At 58.1% G+C, this 19,244-nt stretch overlaps 1 protein-coding gene across 1 annotated transcript in view; it reads right to left on the reverse strand.

Annotated features, from left to right (window-relative positions):
• Window positions 1–3,734: 3,734 nt before the first annotated feature.
• Window positions 3,735–19,244, reverse strand: part of TAB1 (TGF-beta activated kinase 1/MAP3K7 binding protein 1) — a 27,561-nt gene continuing 12,051 nt past the window's right edge. Inside the window, exons 2-11 of the mRNA XM_015571920.1 lie at window positions 17,573–17,709; window positions 17,067–17,220; window positions 15,970–16,056; window positions 15,350–15,488; window positions 14,079–14,192; window positions 13,379–13,490; window positions 11,261–11,405; window positions 9,235–9,457; window positions 8,013–8,175; window positions 3,735–6,512 (exon numbers count right to left, since the gene is read on the reverse strand). Of these exons, the coding sequence (XP_015427406.1) occupies window positions 6,305–6,512; window positions 8,013–8,175; window positions 9,235–9,457; window positions 11,261–11,405; window positions 13,379–13,490; window positions 14,079–14,192; window positions 15,350–15,488; window positions 15,970–16,056; window positions 17,067–17,220; window positions 17,573–17,709 (1,482 nt within the window). The 3' untranslated portion in view covers window positions 3,735–6,304. The remainder of the gene's footprint in view (window positions 6,513–8,012; window positions 8,176–9,234; window positions 9,458–11,260; window positions 11,406–13,378; window positions 13,491–14,078; window positions 14,193–15,349; window positions 15,489–15,969; window positions 16,057–17,066; window positions 17,221–17,572; window positions 17,710–19,244) is intronic.

Here is a 19,244-nt window from a genome sequence, read left to right on the forward strand (position 1 = left end):
GCCTCCATCCACTACCCCCGCCTTAGGTTCCAGCTGGGGCCGAACCCTTGGCACTCTGTGGGGTAAGTCACGCTGGCGCTGAGCCCTGCGCATTTGGAGGTGGCTTTTCTGAATCCCTCAGTCAGTTGCCATCCTCCATCTACTTTCCAGCTGCTAAATGGTGCTGATTGGCACCACATCACCACGCCCACCACCACAGAGAAAAATGAAGGAAGGAAAAGAAATGGTGCAGATCTGGTCCCTGTCCTGCTTGCCCGTCCCTGTAGGCTTCTACCTTAAAGATAACAAAAGGAAGAAATCCCCTCTGTAGTCCGCACGGGGTTTTCGAGGAGGGAAATTGGGTGCACGGGTCCAATCCGCCATCTTTAGCAAAGCTTTCAGGTGACGACGAGCCTGGCAGTCGCAGATGCCTCTACCCCCCAGAAATATTCCAGGGCCGGGCGCCAAGCCCCCCACTCTGGGGAAGAGCCTCCCTCGGCCTATTCTCAGGGCCGTTCTGTCTGCAATTCCAGGTGCTGGTTTATCTCCTGGGAGACGGGAGCCCCTCCAGGGCAGGGGTGTTAGTGACTCATTTCAACGCCCTCCTCTCTGTCCTCCTACCACAGTCCCTGGCTTGGGCTGCACACATGGCACTCAGCCTGTTTTGCTGCGAGGTGGAGGAGGGGGGGCACACAGGAAGGAGGGGCAGCCTGGGCGAAGAACATGTCTCCGGGGTTCTTTACCTGCGCTTGAACCCTTCTCCGATCTCCCTCCTGCGTCGGGGGCCCCCGGGGCCCTCGGAAGTGCAGGAAAGCTGGGACTGGGACCTCAATTGCAGGCCGTCCCATGAAGGGGACAGACTGAGGCCCTACTGGTTCCCGAGCAGCAGCACAGCAGACACGGGGCCTCGGGCCCGCCGTACTTTTATGGGTCCACAGAAACTGTGTACTTTCTTTTAAATAAAAATAAAAATTTTAACTTTTAGTTCAAAATGTTTTAATGATAAATATATTTCTTTATAGCAATGCAGTGGTAAGTTATCATTTTTTAAAAAACTGATGTAGATATGTTTGGTTTTTTTAAAATTGATTTCAGAGAGGAAGGGAGAGATAGAAACATCAATGTTGAGAGAGAACCATGGATCGGCTGCCACCTGCATGCCCCACACTGGGGATCGAGCCCGCAACCCAGACATGTGCCCTGACTGGGAATCGAACCATCACTTCCTGGTTCACAGGTTGACTGATGCTCAACCACTGAGCCACACCGGCTGGGCTAAAACATCATTTTTAATACATTTTTGTGGAAGAAGCCCCGAAAGTCACTATGTGTCCTTGCTCCCTCCCAGGGTCTGAGTGGGGTCCTCTTCCTTCCCTCAGACATCTGGGTCCAGCTCAGTTCACGGCCACAGACCCGGCTGTGTGCTGGGCACTGGGGGTCCTCACCAGGAGCCCCAGGTTCACGGCAGCCGTGCTCTGTGCCCACCGGAGCCAAGGAGCCTGGAAGAGGGTTGAGCAGGGGAGGGGTCCCTGCAGGGGCTAGTAGCTGGGTCCTGAGGATGGACAGTTCTCACCCTGTGCAAAAGGCCTCCAGGCAGCAGGAAGAGAGCATCAGCAAGGGCACAGATGCACAAGGTTGAGCCCGTCCCAGCAGAGTGGGGGGCCTTGCACGCTAGGCTGGGGCCGCAGCTCAGTCCCCGCCCACCCCATCAAGCGCCAGGCCTCTGCTCACACCCCGTGATGACTGGTGCTCCCACCTCCCACAGGCAGCCCCCGCAGGCGCAACAGCTCCTGTGCCACTGGGACGCGCTGGCTGATTCTGAGCAGAAACCTGTCCCCTGACCACTCCGCCCCACCTCCTTAGCCCATCTGGGCTTTAGCTCCTCCTCTCAAGCGGGGGCCAGCAACAGCGCCCAGGGGACCTTCAGACAAAGGCCCTGCCTGGCGGCCACTGGGAGGGCTCCCTGAGGAGTGTAATGCCTTGCAAGTCCCCACCTGTGGGGGAGGGGGGCGGAGCAATGGACACCAATGACTCTGGGAGGCAGGAGGCTGGCACTGGGCAAGGCTGCTGAGCTCAGCACTGTCTGGACCACAGGATGGCTCTGCTCGTGACCAGTGTGGGAGCTTGGTCCTGGAGGACGTGGAAGCAGCCAAGGGGCGCTGGCCTTGAGGCAATGGGTGGGCTCAGAAACCCGCCCTGCCCCCCCACCCCCACCCCCTCTAATCGGGGAGAACAAGGGCAAGGGCTGCACCGGCAACTGGTCCACACGGCCGGGGCCCTCTGACCCCTCGGGGGTCTCGAGGCAGGAATGGCGTCTGTGACCTGGTGTCAGTCTTCCTAAGGCCAGCGTTGGCCACTGTCTGCCCTGGGGGCCGCCCGGGCTGGGGAAATGTCAAGCGCCGGCCTCTGCTCTGGGCTGACACCGCCCGCCTCTGCGTGGGAACAAAGCGGGAACAAAGCGCGGGCTCATGCTGAGCCGCTGGAATGGCTGCGATCTGTGTCCTTGTTTGGTTTCAAAACAGAGGACCGGAATGAAGTCATGAAAGATGTCCTTGTTGGAGAGAATGTCTGGGGCCATCGGAGAGCCTCCCTCTGGGCTTCCAAGAGGCAAGAGCCAGAACCACTCTTCAACGTCTGGGCTCCACGGGAAGCTGCAAGGGCACCTGCTAGGTTCACGGCCCAGGTGGCACCTTCACCACACGTGACTTCAGTGCGCACCTAGGTGTGGAGGTGGCGGTGGCGGAAACCTCAGCTCCTGCAGCGCCCAGTCCTGCTCTTCCACATCTGCGGGCCAGGGCCACTCTCACCTCCATGGCGGCTCAGGCATGTCAGGCCTTCTCATGAAGAAGTGAGTCAGATCCTCATCTCATAGATGAGGAAACCTAGACTCCGCATGGTCAAGTAGCTCAGCAAGGTCACACAGCTACCCACGCATTCACTCATTCAGCACCTATTAAAGGGCTGCCACACAGTTGACACCACTCGGACCTTGGAGCCAGGACCCAATCGATTAAGTCAGTGGTTCTCACCCTTCTGGCCCTTTAAATACAGTTCCTCATGTTGTGACCCAACCATAAAATTATTTTTGTTGCTACTTCATAACTGTAATGTTGCTACTGTTATGAATTGTAATGTAAATATCTGATATGCAGGATGGTCTTAGGTGACCCCTGTGAAAAGGTCGTTCGACCCCAAAGGGGTCGCAACCCACAGGTTGAGAACCGCTGGATTAATAGATGAAGACCCCTCTCATGAGCGAGCGAACATTTTAGTGAGTTAAGAGGCAAACAAAAAGAATGAGCAAGAAATGTCAGAGGCTGCGTTTCTGTGAAACAGATCAAACAGGGAGATGGGGCCGGTGTGAGACAGGGCAGGCCCCTCTAAGGAGGTGGCTTTGTGCTGAGGCCTGAGTGACAGGAAGGAACCAGCCACAGAAAGGGCACGACCAGTCGCCTTTCCCTGGATGTCACTGTCACAGCAGCCAAGTGGCTCCTCACAGGTCTCACAGCCACTGCACCAGCGGTGGGACACGCCACCAAGCCCAGGGCTGGGTTGTGAGAATCAGAGGACCAGACAAGGACTGAAACACCAGCACAAACCCTGAAGATGGCCCCCGGCTTCCGCGGAGCTCCTGGCGCGGGTGTGGGTCCCGGACAAGCAGTGGCTTCCAAAGGCCTGTCCCACTGGTCGGATCCAGGCCGGGGCCTCCATCAAGACTGTGACAATCCTGTCCTGGGAGGGAACCAGATGTCCTCAAGGGACAAGTGGGCACAGGCAGCAGTGGTGGGGGCCTCCCTGGTGCCCCTGACCTGGCCGTGGGCGGGGTCACAGGCTGGAGAGGCCCCGCTGGCTCCTGACTCGGTGTCAGTGTCGGGGGTGGGACTCGCCCACGGGAGGGTCGCTTCGTCTGGCTGCCTTGGTTCTTCTTGTCCTGACCTTTGCCACTGCTTAAATCTTAAAACAGACTAAGCTCCCTCTCTTGCTCCACCAAAGGGAGCCCAGAGGCTGAAACAGTGCCCCTCTCGCCCTCACTCAGGAGGCAGGCTTAGGGGACAGGGGACACAGAGCCAGCAGGGCAGTGCTCCACCCCCACATGCCTGGGGCAAAGCAGGTGGGAGAGGCCCTTTGGCCCATAGGACTAGACAGGGCCATTTGTGCTGGGACTATGCCCATATGTCTGCGCCCCAGTCCCTCGTCTGGGACACGGCCCACCCACCACCTCCCTCTCAGGGTGCTAGCTGACCTGTGACTCCAGGTGGTCAGGACCCACTGGGGACGACTAAGGCCGAGGGGGCAGGTCCTGAAAGGCAGTTCTGCCAGCACCCCCGCCTACAACTGCTTCCCAGCAGAGGCGGGGGAAGTGTCTGGGCGCCCATCACCCAAACGCCAAGCTTGGCTTTGTCCCTCAGCCACGCAGTGTTTCAGTTTTAGCTGCAGACGCTGTTGTGCGTAGCTGAGCTCTTAAGTCTCCCAAAACAGGAAGAGGCACTTTATGGACTGGTATTTATAGAATATCCTCCACCCAAACAAAACCAAAATAAAGCAAAGAACTCCTGAGCATCCACTCACACGCCTGATGGCCACCCCAGCCACCCCACCACCGGCAGGAACCGTGCCCCACAGCAGCCACTGCCGGAGGGAGAGCCGCCACCTCTCCCCGCCATGCAGGCGGCAGCCCTGGGCCAGGCAGAGGCCAGGTTCACAGCCCAGCTCTGCCACCCCAGCCCGGGAGCCAGAGGACAGGAGGCACCCACCTCCCTGGCCACCTGAGTTCCAGGAGACAAGAGTGAGAGCACCTTAACACCATGTCACACAACCCACCATTTATTGCTTCCTCACCGTGGCACAAAGGGGTTCTACTTCCAGAGACCAAGCAGCAACACGGGAATGTTCCTGGAAGAGAATTCCCTTTGTTCCCAGCTTTGTGACTAACTTTAAACCTCTTCACCTAACAGGTGGCTTCGTGGTGGAGGGTGGGCGCTCTGCGAGAGGCACTTCCTCTGCTTCCCTCGGGAACCCCCTCCCGGGACCACAGACCGAGCAGGGCCTGACCCGGCCTCTGGCTTCTCTGAGTCCAAGTACATGGAGGCCACACACAGGCCAGGCCCTGCTGAGCTGGGGAGGGGCGGAATCGAGGGCCTGGGGGCTGGCAGGTCTGATTTCTGTTCCACCGCAGACCATGTGAGGGCATGTGTGGGTCTCTGGGCTGGCTTCTCCTGTGAAAACAGGAGTGCAGTCCCTCCCCGAGGCAGCGAGCACTGAGGTGGTCCATCTTGGGCCTGATGGCCTGAGCCCGCCCACCCCTGAAAAAGCAGCACACACCTGGACCCTCCACACAGAGCAGCAGGGCTCGCAGAACCTCTGCCCCTTCAGAGCCACTTCCCACGCTCCCTCTTCCACACGCGTCTGTCCATTCCTGCGGAGCAGCAGGGACCGTCGTCAGTGGCCAAGATCGCTGGTCTTCATGGCTCCTCAGCCAGGGCCTTCCCAGCTCCAGGAAGGAAAGAGCAAAGCGGAGTCGCTCACCCTGCTCCGCGGCCTCCCCTCCTGGAGGGGCCCGACAAGAGGCCACGTCCTCACTCGGGCCGGGCACTTCTGCTCCCCTGCACCCCATCTCTGGGGACGCCCACCAGCCCCATCTACCCTTTGGAGGACTCCAGGGCCAGTGCTCCTCCGGGATAGTTACCTCTGGTTCCTTTCCCGCTGCAGCCATCCCCGGCCCCCACCTCCCGGGTCTTCCTAAATGTTCACCATTGAAAACAGCCAGGCCGGCCCAGGGAAGGGGCCCAGGGACGGTGCAAGCTCTGAAGATGCAGACGTCAACCGGGATTCACTCTGGAGGCCGGAGAAGAGAGGGGTGAACCACCAGCCCCTGGTGAGGGGACACTATCACCGGCCACAGGCTCTTCCAGGGGAGGTGGCGGCGGGAACGGTGGCCTTGAGAAAGCAGTGGCTGCTGGGCCTGTGACGGGCGGGGTCACAGGAGAACCTCTGCCCGTCCTGCCCCACGGGGTGCTCACAGCCAGCAGGCTCCCGTACTAGCACCTCTTGTTCTGAGAAATGGCGACGGTCCTGGCTGAGGCTGCCTGGGCGGGTGGCCTCCAGCCCTGCTGCAGTGACATGGCGTATCCAAGGGGTCCGCCTGCACCGGCGCTCTGAGAGGGTATTGTCCATAGCACCCAGCTGGGGGAGGATGGTCAGGCTGAGGACTGGGCGCCCACTGGCCCCCACGGCACAGGCAGCTGGTGGGGAAAAGCCCATCCTGCCCCCACGATCGCCCCTGGTCCTCACGAAGGTCCTGCCCGGCTGCACTCCGCAGCCGGGGCTACGGTGCCGTCATCACACTCTGTTCGCCATGGTCCACGCTCCAGAGGCGGTAAAACTCAGCGAAGTCCACGTAGGGCTCCACGCGGCCATCCTCGCCAGGCGGGAGCGAGTGGGCGGGCCGGGAGCGGAAGAGCCCCCCGTCCGAGCTGGAGCTGCTGCTCTGGGTGTGTGTGTTGGTGGACTGCAGGGTCAGCGTTGGGCTCTGGCTGCAGGAACAACAGAGTCAGTCAGGAGCCTGGGTTTCCAGGCCGGGGACAGAGAGGCCCTGCCTCAGGCCACAGGCCTCGAACAAAGGTGACCCAAGAGCCAGCCCGACCACATGGTCTTTAGGAGATGAAAGGTCAAATGGGCTTTTCAAGCTCTAACTGCACATGGCTTTTTAACGAACTAGAACTAAATGGGTCGCCCGTTCCAGTGCTCAGTGACCAGCATGGCTAGTGACCACTGTACCCAGCAATGAGCTGGAGGTCATGCGCTCCAATCTCTCCGGACACACCCTGATCAACCTCACAGATTGCAGGCCAGCAAGGACTTTTCTCCCAGAAAACCCTCCTTAGCCCTCCCTCTCACCCCCTCTCACCAGCTGGGAGCCGGGTCCCCCCATGTTCTCAGAACTTCCTGGCACCCACCCTCTGTCACAGAGCAAACCCTTAGCGCTGCCCAGCGCCCAGCACCCAGCACTGGGCCGGCCAACACTTGGGCCCAATTAATGCTCAGAGGCCAAAGGGAGGGAAGGGGCTGTTTAGGGCCCCCCGGGAGTTGGGTGCAGAAGGACAGCTGATTCTCCTGCCTGGCCTGGCACCACTGCTGTCACCCTCTGCCTTGGTGGACACAGCTAGAGGCTTCCTCTCGGCAGCCCAAGCCACCCCAACTGCACTCGGGATGCCCATCACTCCGCTGCCTGCCAGGTCCCTGTAGCCTCTGGTGACGGCAGCAGGAGGTGGGGTGGGGGGGCAGGGAGAGGGAAAGGCCCCCTCCAGGCAGAGGGAAGCAGTGTCACTCCCTTCCCGAAGACCCTTCCAATTGGCCATTTCCTCTGAGTGGGCTGGGTGTGGCATCTCTATTATTCTGTGCAGTGCAGGCCGAGGCCGGAATGTGGAAACCAGACCCTGGTCTCCTGGTGGGTGGGAGGGGTGGGGGTATACATTCCACAGAAATGAGGGGGTGGGGTGGACACCAGACCTATAGGCAGGTCCGCGGTAAGGAAGTGGCCTGCCCGCCCTCCTCAGGCTCCAGACCTCCTGCTGCCTCTGCCCCTCCCCCCTCAGACTAGAGAACTCACTTCAAAGCTACTCAGACCTTTCAGTCAGAGAGCCCTGGCTCTGACACGCCGGTGCAGGCCACGCACGTCCCGCCCCCGAAGCACGGATGCCACTGGGAGGAGAACCTTCCCATTCAGTGAGAACTCGCACACGGCCCACAAGAAAACGTGACCAGCAGGCTGTCAACATCAGGTGCCTGTCCCTTCCCCGCAGCCTCAGCCCCTCTGCCCTGGAAACCCGCCCCCCTGCAGCGCTGCCTCTTCCGGCCTCAGCAGCGGCTAAAAGAACTCCCAGGAGGGGAGGCGGGCATTTGAGAAGTTAAGACCCCAGGGCGTCTCACCCAGGATCACTTAGCTACAGCACTTGGGCCCTGTCATTCCTGGTCAGAGACCAAGGGCTGTCCCCAGGAAGCAGGCCTGAGAGTGGAGATGGGCGAGGGCTTACTTGGTGAGGGTGGGAGTGGCTTCGTCCAGGGTGGAAGCGCTGTGGGCCCCATTGACCAGCTGGCCCTGCGAGGGCATGACGAGGGAAAGGGTCACGCTGGTCTTGCTGGTGCTCTGGGCGCTGGAGTAAGGCACGGACACGGGGTAGACACGTCCTCCTGTGACTGTGGAGGGAAGAGAGAGGTGGGCCCGGGGAGTGGCTGGCGGTGGGAACAGGGGCACTCCAGGGCCTGACGGGAGCGGTGTCTGAGGGCTGAGAGGAGAAGGTGGTGGCCCAGCCTGGCTCCCCAAGCTGCAGCGTGGCCCCCTGCCCCTTGGGACAGAAAGGGGAGTCCAGGGGCCAAGACTGCCGGCCGGGCAGGGGCTGGCGCTCACCAGCTCCTGTGCTCAAAGCAGGAGGAGGATCAAGTGCTGAGCTGCTTGACGAAAGGGTTACTGCCTGGCTTCCCGCGACGATGCTCTAATCCGAGGGGATAAGCATGCTCCTAGTTGAGGCTGGCCCAACAAAAATATAGTTGCAATAACAGCAAGCTAGAGAAACTCCAGTAACCCCGGTGTCCGCCAGAGAACAAAGCCATCTGGGCATGCCTGAGCGCGAAGGCTTGTTTGAAAAAAGAAGAGAAAGTGCAGCCCAGGAGCCAACAGTCTGCACAATGAGCAGCACGGGAGGAGGTGCAGAAAGGACGACTGCCTGGCCTCCTGAGCAATTTGACTCCAAGACTCAAAAATTAGAAAGTTAAGCGCATTACTCTCACCCCAACATGGCCCAGGGACAGAGCCAGGCTTCGGGGACCTTCTGTCCACATGCCTCGCCTCGCCTAAGTCTCTTCCTCCCAGAGCCTCAGTTTCCCTTACTGTAAAAGGGGGGTGCTGTCTCCTTGAGGGCTGTCAGTGAGGACTACAGGAAACATTCGGGTCAAGTGCCAGGCGCAGAGTAGGCCCTCACTTGGGGAGCCATCGTCCCTATCATGTGGCCTGGTGTCTCTGAAGCTCTCTGCTCTCGGGTCACTAGGAGGTCATCCAGGGCAGACGGTCTTTCTTCATTTCACAGACAAGAAGGAAAACCAGTCAAAGGCGGCTCAGAGGCCCAGATCAAAGCTGCTCACAGCCAGGCCTCCCCCTTTACCTGCTGCGCTCCCGGAGCAAGCCTGGCGCCTCCGCCACTCCGCAGCCCACGCGGCCCACGGCCCCCTCAGGTGGCTTCCTGTCCGCCCTGCACTCACCTGGGGCTGGGGACGCTGTGGGCTGGCTCATCTCGCCCAGCGGGTAGCCAAAGTTCCTCACCAGCAGGGTCATGTCCTCGTGCCTTGGGCAGAACTTGGCACGCTCGCCGCCACTAGCGAAGGTGTCACCGTGGATCCGCTTCACCCGGTCCACCACGGCCTGGGCCACCGCGTCCAGGGAAGTCTGCTTGGCGAACTCAGTGTCAATCATAGCAGCGATTTCCTGGGAGGGCGGGGCAGAGACCCGGTGAGGAACAGGGGGCCCAGGGACTGTGGGCCGTGACTCCAGAGCCTCACCAGGACACTTAGGGGTCACTGGTCAAGCAGGTGAAGGAAGTCCCCATCAGCCACACCTACAATCCAAGCTTTTCAAGGGATTCAGGATAATCCTTCTGCAACTTTCTCATTAGACAAGGTGTGGCCTTGTGATCTCTCTCATTGTTGGCCTCCACACCATAAAACGGAGAACATCCACCTCCCTGGGTTACGACGAGGATGAAGTAACATAATGGATGTGAGGGCAGTGGGGGAACTGCTAGAAAGCCCTGTGTAAGTACATGCCCACCACGCCAGGCACGTGTCCCCTAACCTCTAAGGGACCCAGGAGACTTGCAAACAGAGGAGCAATTGTGATGATTAAGCCTTTTTTCCTGGAACAAACTCATTATGGGCTAGGATATGCCAATTTTGTCAGCAAATGGGGACACAGAATGAAGGCAGAGAAGTCCACTGACCAGTGTATCCTAGAACCCAGTAAGAAGCCACTGATAATTCTATCTTGAAGACCAAAGAAAAGGAAAAAAAAAATCACGTTGATGATACGATCAGAAACACAAAATCCTCTACATGCTGGCTGGCCAGTCTCTTGGAGGTAGGGCGCAGAGGCAGGCAACAGGAAGTGACCTGGGGCCAGTCAGGCGGGCTCAACCCCCCGCCCCCCGCCCCACTGTCCACCTAGGTCACCTCAGGCGAGACCCTGAACTCTGCACCCCAGGCTCCCTAAGTGGAAGTGATGTGAGCTGCTAACCGTGACAGCGCTACTAGAGGAGTAAGATAAAAAGATGAGAACCTTGAGCACAGGCATCAGGAGAGAGGGCGGCATATAAGACTTTCCCCCATAGCCTTTAATTAGAGAGGACAAAGCAGGCGGTCCCCATCCAGGGAGCACGCCCATGCCATTCCCTTCCCGCTCTCCGTCCCCCTCTAAGGGACCCCAGGAGACTTGAAACCAGGGGAGCAGCGGCAGCTCATGCCGGGCTAACCCCTGAACCTGTCTCCAAGGACCCCTTCTCTCTGACTTCCCAGTGAGCCAGAGCAGCCCAGCCTAAGTATATATTTTTGCTGCAGGCAATAAATTCTTGTTTTTCTAAAAAAAATAATAATAAGGAAAAGAAAGGAAAAAGGCAGAAACGTTACCTTCCTACAAGACTCACAGATGGAAGGAGAAACACGACCTGAACTTATCTGACCAACCAGCCATCCAAGATCAGGCAGAGGCAGCTTCCCTTCAAAGTCATCCCTGAAGCGACTGCGTGACCACAACCCCACAAAAGTGGGTGTTATCATCCCCATCTTAGACATGAGAACAAACTGTAAATCACCCACAGCTCAGAGAGGAAGGGGAAGGGTGGCGCAGACTTGGACATGGCTGGCACGACTCCTTGGCCAGTGCTCTGTGCGCGAGGCCGCACTTCCGTGTTCCACCCCTGGGCCCAGGACCTTTCCCGGACAATCTCCAAAGCAACCCGAGCCCACGGCGATTCACGTCCTCCTCGCCCACTTCCCTTCAGGCTTTGCTCAAGGCTCTGGGGCTGCTTCAAGCCCAGACGAGGAAGGTTTTGGGGGATGGGTGTTCTCGAAGCTCTGGGCGTTTCCTTCCCCAGCTCTGAGCCCAGAGAAGATACCTGGCAATGGCACTTGAGAATCGGAGTCTGGGCCCTGAGCACTCTGGTGCCGAGCAGGCGGCCCCCAGGGGAGCGTGCCCCCTGCAGGCTGGCCTGCTATGCTCTGCTTAGGCCCAGCTCACCTGATTGGCCTGCCCAGGCCCATGGGCTGCCTCCAGGGCCTTGTACAGCCCCTCGGACATCAGCACCAGGAAGCCGGTCACCCCGTCCAGGGGCTGTGCGCCGTGGATTTCAGGCTCCGCGATGATCGGCTTGGACTTGGCAGCGCTGCAGGAGAGAGTAGAGGGGAGAGCTGTACTTGGAATGGCCCCCTAGGGACATTTATTTTGCTAAGGGGAAGAATCTACCCCAGAATGTAAAATAAAACACACATCTGGCAAGACGAGAAAAACGAAAAACCAGAAAAACAGACCTGTCTCTGAGCACAGCTACGAAAATCAAGTTCTGAGGCCCAGAAGGCTAGAGACAGCTGGGCTTAGGGTGCAAAGGTCAAATGCCCAATCCCGGTCCCAATCTGCAGCTCCTGCCCACAGAGCCTGGGCAGTGCCAGGGGCAGGGTGGGCAGTGAGAGGGTGGGGTTCTCTTTTGAAAGCCCACTCCTCCGGGCTCCTCCAAAGCAAGTGTCAGGCTGACTCAGACCTCACCGGCACACCCTGCACAGGGTCATCTCTGATGCACTGTCAGCCAGCCGTGCCCGAGAGGTCCTGCCCGTGTGCACGCACACAAGCAGCTATGTGATGTTCTGGCAACAGAATCCGGACGAGCGGAGTCTGGAAACACCCCGAGGGCCCTTCCATAGGGGCCAGTAGCGAGTGCTGACACGGCACACACTGGATTCCAGCAGCTGTGACCAAGAACACAGCCTCCACACTAAGTGTGTAGAATGGAGGAAAGGACACCTAATGGCCAGTGAGCTACAGAATACTGGAAAGGGTGTGCTAGTACTTAGTGCATGTTTCTAAAAGGATGCCTACCCCTGCCCCGCTCCCACCCAACACACACACACACACACACACACACACACACACGAACTCTGGGCAGGGAACACGCACGCGCACATGCACGCATGCAAGAACTCTGGGCAGGGCACACACACACACGCACACACAGGAACTCTAGGCAGGGCGCACAGGAAACCAGCAGCTTCTGGGGAAGAGCCCCGTCTCGGGGCAGGAGAGAACGTACTTTGCACAGCATATCCTTGGCCTGTTTGGAACCACATCTGTACTTTCCAACAAAGGAACAGAGCCCTACACATTAGAGACAAAAGGTTCCAAACACAACTGCCTGAGTCTTGTGGGAGGAAGGAGTTTGAACTCTGCTTCTAAGACATGACAAGGTCTGCCCGCTGATGAGGGGTGTTTGGCATGGTTCGCCCATGGCTCTGATTGTGACATGACATGCCATGATCGTACACACACCTATTTTTCCAATCAATGTGCTTGGGATGCAGGCTGCCTGGGTCCAAGTCCTGCCTCTGCCCATGGCCAGCCCCGTGATCACAGAAGCTGCCTACTGTCACCCTGTCAGCTTCATCGTATGAAATACCTTTGGGTAAAAACAGTACCTACCACCCTAACAGGTTTGGCTCAGTGGATAGAGCATTGGCCTGCGGAATGAAAAGTCCTGGGTTCGATTCCGGTCAAGGGTATGTACCTTGGTTGCGGGCACATCCCCAGTAGGAGGGGTGCAGGAGGCAGCTGATCAATGTTCCTCTCTCATTGATGTTTCTAACTCTCTATCCCTCTCCCTTCCTCTCTGTGAAAAATCAATAAAATATATTTAAAACAAAACAAAACAAAAAAACAGTACGTACCTCCTAGGCCCGGGGGGGGACTGAGTGAGAGAATGTATGTACAGAGCTGTGCCCAGTGCTGCTATGATCACTGGGTGGCAGCCGGAAGGGAAATATCCTTGGAGGGAAATGTACAACTCGTCTCACACGTCTGCCCTGGCCCTTGCCATAAATAGCACTGACCAAAGAGGCATCTGGTCTGTCCCTACCCACCCCAGGCCGCTCAGGCTAACCTTGGCCTTCCTGCTAGCCCTGAGGCACTAGTTGCTGCCTCTGGCTTTGACCCTTTGCCAGCCTAGCTCTACAGGACTCTGACCCCTGACCTCACACCAACCTCTGGGAGGAAGGAAGGGTCTCCTTGGGCTCTGAGCTCCTGCAACTGCACCTCTGTTCCTAGAGCCTAACGGGGGGCGGGGGGGGGGGGCACAGCTGGCTGGCCACCTACCTGAGCAGGTCGATGTCAGTGTAGCCGTATTTGACCTTATAATCTCCAATGCGCCTGGTGCTCTCCTGCCCACAGATGATCCCCACTTGCTTGATCTTTCCTGCGTCCAAACCTACGAGTGGGAGAACAACACAAGCCAGACCTTGCTCATAATGAGGAACAACAAGAAGGGGACACACACATCTGGGGAACAGGAAATAGTCACACCAGGCGGCTGGAGAGCGGCTAATCCAACAGCCCCCAGGTCCTCAGCCCCCGTCTCCATCAGAATCCCCCTCGCAGGGAGGCTTCCCCACAGCCCATCACATCCAGCACCGCCCAGTACAGCTGCCTGGGAAGCGTCCAGGAGGCGGTGGCAGCGGCTGAAATCTCAGGACTTCTCTGGCCTCAGTCTCCACCAATAACAGTGAACGTGCCAGGTAGGCTTGGAAGCATTTTACACGCGTTTTAACTCTTAATCCTCACCACACCCCGAAGTAGGTGTCACTATCATCTCATTACCCAGATGGGAAAACTGAGGCACAGAAAACAGGTCAGTTCCAAACACCACCGACTAGCAAACAACAGAGCTGGGCTTCAGCCCCGGGCAGGCTGGTCACAACCCATCTACTCACACTCTCTCCACATGACCACCGAAGAGGGCGAGGGTGAGCCACGAGGCTGCCCCCAACACTGACCCGCGGCCCCTGTCCCCACTCACCCAGCTGTGAGAGGCGGAAGAGCTCGTCCTCATTCTCCGTGGTGTGGTCCACGTTCAGCTGCGTCACCTGCAGCCCGTCCACCGTGGATTTGCATAGAAGTGCACGGTTCGTACCTGCAGCAGAATGTGAGCAGCTGAGCAGACTGAGCATAGGGAGGAAAGGGCTGAGAGAGAGAGAGAGAGATAGAGAGAGAGAGAGAGGGGAAATCCTGAAACAAGCAAAGAAAATAGGCTCAGACCCCTGGGTGAGCCAGCAGTCGTAAGAGCTGGCAATATTAAGGAATTAGGTTAAACTTTTCCATCCGAGCATGATTATGATTATGATTTTAATAAGAGAGCTTTTGTCTAGGGAGATACACTGACATATTTACAGATACCAGGCCATGATGTCTGGTGTCTGCTTCACAACAATGCAGGGACCCAGGGCTGCAGGTGAAATGAGACTGGCCATGAGGAGATGACTCCGGGGCTGGGGATAGGCACAGAGCGCTCATTAAATGCGAGTCACTCTATTTTTTTTACATTCCTAAATCTGTTCTATAATGAAATCTTAAGGAAAGGAGGAAGAGAGGAGGGACATTATCAGTGGGGTCTCTCTAGCACCCCTACAGTAATCGGCACCCTGGGGTATGGCCTTCTCAGGGTCCCAGATGGTCTCTTCTTTGCCCACAAATCCTACAAAACGTCCCTGGGACCCCTCACCCTCCAGCCCACACCCAGCCCACCTCGCCACCCTCCAGAAGAGGAAGCCACTGAGGTGACCCAGACAGGGTCACAACTCCCCAAGGCCACAAGTTAGGGACAGCATGGGGACAAGAGCTAGGCCGCCCGCATCCCGCTGCTACTTCCACTCTCCTTACTGGGACTAAGACACTCTTCTTTTGAAAGAGAACCCAAATCAATTTCTTATTATGTTTTTATTGCTTTTAGAAAGAGGAAGGGAGAGGGAGAGAGTTAGAAACATCGGTAAGAGAGAAACATCGATTGGCTGCCTCCTGCACATCCCTTACTGGGGATCAAACCCACAACCTGCATGTGCGCTAACTGGGAATCGAACCAGTGACCTCTTGGTTCATGGGCGGACACTCAACCACTGAGCCACACCGGCCGGGCAGGAGGAAACACTCAAAGAATAACAGGGGAACCCACCCAATGGCCGTGGCAGACGGGCTGGAGATCCCATGTATCTGGAAAGCAGCTGCCCAAAGAACGCACGGTCCCCCAAGCTGGCCTCCTCCCCAGCCCTCCCCAGGGACGGACAGGCGGCTCACCGACATTGGCGACGTAGAGCTTGCTGTTAAGAAGGACAGCCACGACAGCCATGGCTCCTCCTGAAACCTCCCTCTCCAACACCTTGAGTCTTTCAAGGATCTTCTGATACTGAGGAGGCAGCTGGTGCTGGGGGACACCCTGCAAGCCACCATTAGGGGTCAGAGCAGGCCGGGTCCTCAGAGACCGTCCCCCCCGCTCCCCCCTAAAGAGCAGGGGCTGGAGGCCCGGCCAGGATGAAGCTGCACTTCCAGGCAGGCTTCTCTAGGAAAGCCAGAGGTGACCTCATTGTCCTGCCGGCTCTGAAAGTGCTGGTGCTGATGTGAGTGGGTAGGTGACAAGGCTGTGGGCAGACTCAAGTCAAGGACTGACCTGAAAGGGCCTTTCCTCACACCCTCACTGCCCGCCCCATGCTCAGCATGAGTAAAGCTGCCCACAGCAACCAACGAGGCCCTTGGAGTGTCCACCCATCAGCCCCCACGTCCCCCAGTCAGGAACTCTCCCCTAACTTGTGCTGCTCTGGCCCAGTGGTGTCAATGGCTTGGGCGTGATGTGGCAGATCACTCAGTGCTCCTACAAAGCCAGCCTGACGGGCCCCCCTCGGGGGAGGCGAGGGAAGTACCTCTGGCAGCTGGGACTGCAGGCTCGCCTTCTCAGCCAGAGCATCGTCGATGGACTCCAGGAAGCTCCTCTCCACCACGTCAAAGGCCTAGAGGCACAGGGAGGACAGGGACAGGTGTCAGGGCAACGGCCGGTTCAAAACACACTGCCCCCTGACGCTGCAACGCCCGGCTATAGTGAGGAACTGTACGAAGTGCAGGCCACCGGGGTGGGGGCTCCGCACGTGCACTGCAGAGCGGGAGGCTGGGGCTAAAGATGGAGGTTAAGGGCACGGCTTGTGGTCGGGCCACCTGGGCGTGACCTCCAGCTCTGCCGCTTGCCAGCTGGCGGCCTCGGTCTCCTCACCTCAACAGAGGTAAGTTGTTCTGAGTGACTGAGCACTCGGTACCTGGCTCAGAGCAAGTCTAGATCAATGACCACCGGTGTCACGACCACATCCTGCTGGCCCTGGACAACGGCCATGCTGCTGCCCCTCCCGGGGGGCCAGCTAGAGTCACGGGCGCCAGGCCCCGAGGCTGGAGGGTGCCCTGGGCCTCAGGTGCTGAGGCAGGAAAGGGCTGGGAACGCTGTTTTCGAGGAACAGGAATCCATCCTCCTCATCCGAACTAAGTGCCTCCAGATGTGCTTCCAAAAGGAGATGCCAGGAAGAAATCTCCCAAACAGCAGCCAAGAGACATGCAGAGCTGGCAGGGGAGCCCCAGACAGCCGAAAGCGAGGGGGCGAGGCCCAGGGTGCTGGCAGCGACTGGAGGCGGAGCACCTGAGCCACACCCCAAGGAAAGGAACCATCCTAAATCACCCCCGGCCCCCCTACACGCCTTCGCCCAGGGTCCCACCCCTACTTCCCGTTCCCCAAGATGATCTCCTTCAGAGCCAACCCTGCCAGCTGTGGGCAAGGACCGTGACGGCTGCCTGCTGCTGGCCTCCCGGAAACAGGGAGCCCCTGCCGCTGGGAAAGGCTCCCGGAGTGGGTCCCCTGCAGGAGAGAAGGAGCGGCAGGGTCTCCAGCCCAGCCCTGGCGAACCCACACTTGACAGTTGCAGGATCACGCCTCTGGGGGAGATGATCCACCGGCTGCAGTCAGCTGCCAAGCAAGTACCTGCAGCAGCACACGGCGCACGTCGGCCTCCGTGTGCTCGGCGTTGAGCTGGCCCAGCAGGAGCTCCGCGGACAGCCGCTGGGCCACGAAGTTGGTCACCCGGTTGCCATCGTAGCCGTTGAAGACCCCATACAGGAAGCAGTTGTTCTCACTCCTGGAAGAGAGAGGGAAGAGGTGGTGGAAACCAGGGCTCACAGAAGGACGCCAGTTCCAGCGTGAGGGGGAGGAGGGACAAAAATTGGGGGAGACCAAAGATACAGCAGCTGTGGCTTCAGGTGCCCACTTAGGTCCCCCACTTTGCCCATCATTTCACTCAGGCCACGACCTTCAGGGATGCTCCCCACCCCCTGTCGCAAGCCTAGGCCGGTCTAAGGTCCAGATGTGGAAGGGACAGCAGCACACGCCACCCCCATGGGCCACAGCTCGCTGGCAAGCCCCATGCAGGACAGTTGCCAAACTGCTGCTTTTGCTTGTCTGCAATGCCCAGGGAGCACCCGCACTCTCACCTGAACTTGAGCCAGCTGTCCTCCGGCGGGTGGCTCTCGGTGCCCTTGCCGTCAGCAGAGTAGCTTCGGTTGGAGGCTGAGCCCACCCCCGAGAGGTGGCAGAGCGGCAGGTCATCTGTCCAGCTTGGCTGCTGCTCCTGGGAGGGACACCAGGAAGTTATGAAGTGTTACCTTCTCCAGGGCAGGCCCCACCTCACCTTTTTCTTCCCCAACAAAAGCCCCTCAGGCCCTCCCCCTAGAGGCCTCTACTTCCTTCTGGAAACCAATGGCCCTGGGTGCACAGACACCTGCAGGCGGCTGGCATTTTCTGTGGCCAGTCCACAAACCCACCCCTGAACAAGAGCAGGGTTCCCACAGGCAAGGCTCCGCAGTGGGTGCAGGTGTGAGCTGTGACGAAACACGAATGAGACACACAATGAAGCAAACTCTTGGTAAAAAATACTTGGGGGCTCCTCTCCTCTCACTGCAGCGGCTCTGACTCCAACGCCCTGGGCGCTGGTTAAAACTGCAGGTCCCCAGGCCCCAAACCCAGAACGTCCCCTCCTGGTGGGCTCAGAGCACCTGCATAAGGCAGCTCCTGCCAGGCGACTGAGAAACTACAAGCTATCCTTAGTCCCGGCATTGGGGCCTCCACTCCCTGGTCCCCACTCTGCTCCCATCTGCTCCCTGCCAGACCTTCTCCACCTGTGCCAAATGCTTGCAGTGCCCTGTCCACTCATACCCACTCTTCCCCTCCACGTGGAACACTCTCCTGGTCCCTGTCGAGCCACTCTCCACATCCTTTGGGACTCTGACACAGGAATCACCACCTCCAGGAAGTCTTCCTTCAGAAAGACGCCCCCAGGCTTGACTGACAGCCCTCTTTGTATTCCTACACCTGTCTCCCTTGCTCCTGCCCGCCTGTGTCTGACTCCCATTGTAGCCCACTGATCTCAAACCAGGCTGCTCAGTGCTTTACACACACACACACACACACACACACACACACACACACACAGAGACACACATACATACATTGTGTGATTCCAGGAAGAGGCTCCTCTCATTAGATGCTAAGCACTGTCAGAAACTGTCCTTCTTTGGCTCTCAGCTTGAAGCTCCAAGCAATCCACAGGTTGTGTCTGTCTCCATAGGACTTGGCTGCAAGTAGGAGGGGCCAATCTGCCCTCTAAAACAGGTTCCTTAGCAGCCTGGGGCCCAGCAAACTTCAGTTGGTTCCCTGGACTCCGCCTCTGCCTTCGTTGGCCTGCTAGCCAACTGTCAATCTTAATCACTCAGAAGTTTGTTTCTGAAAGGGCTTTAGATGGGGGAAGTGCTGTTCAGAGCCCAAACACAGATTTTGAATTTCCTAAATCTCCTTAGGGTGCCCTCTAAGCACCTGCATTTTTTTAAGCCCCAGAAATGACTCTGACGCAAGGTCCCAGCATGATCCACTCCCTCAGTGAAAGCCTCCTGGCCTGGGCCCCCGCCTGAGACTGTGCCTGCTCCCCAAGGGCATTCCCAGGACCAGTGTGCTGACTCCCTTCCTCTCTGAAATCAGTAAAAACATATTTAAAAAAAAATCTCTTCTGTATCTTTGAGGAAAACTAACAAATTGATTCTCTCACTGGAGAATGTACAATCTGACATATACTGGTTCACATGTAGCAGATGCTTAATAAATTTCTGTTGA

This window comes from Myotis davidii, unplaced genomic scaffold, assembly GCF_000327345.1.
Source record: "Myotis davidii unplaced genomic scaffold, ASM32734v1 scaffold428, whole genome shotgun sequence".
Classification (NCBI taxonomy): Eukaryota; Metazoa; Chordata; class Mammalia; order Chiroptera; family Vespertilionidae; genus Myotis; species Myotis davidii.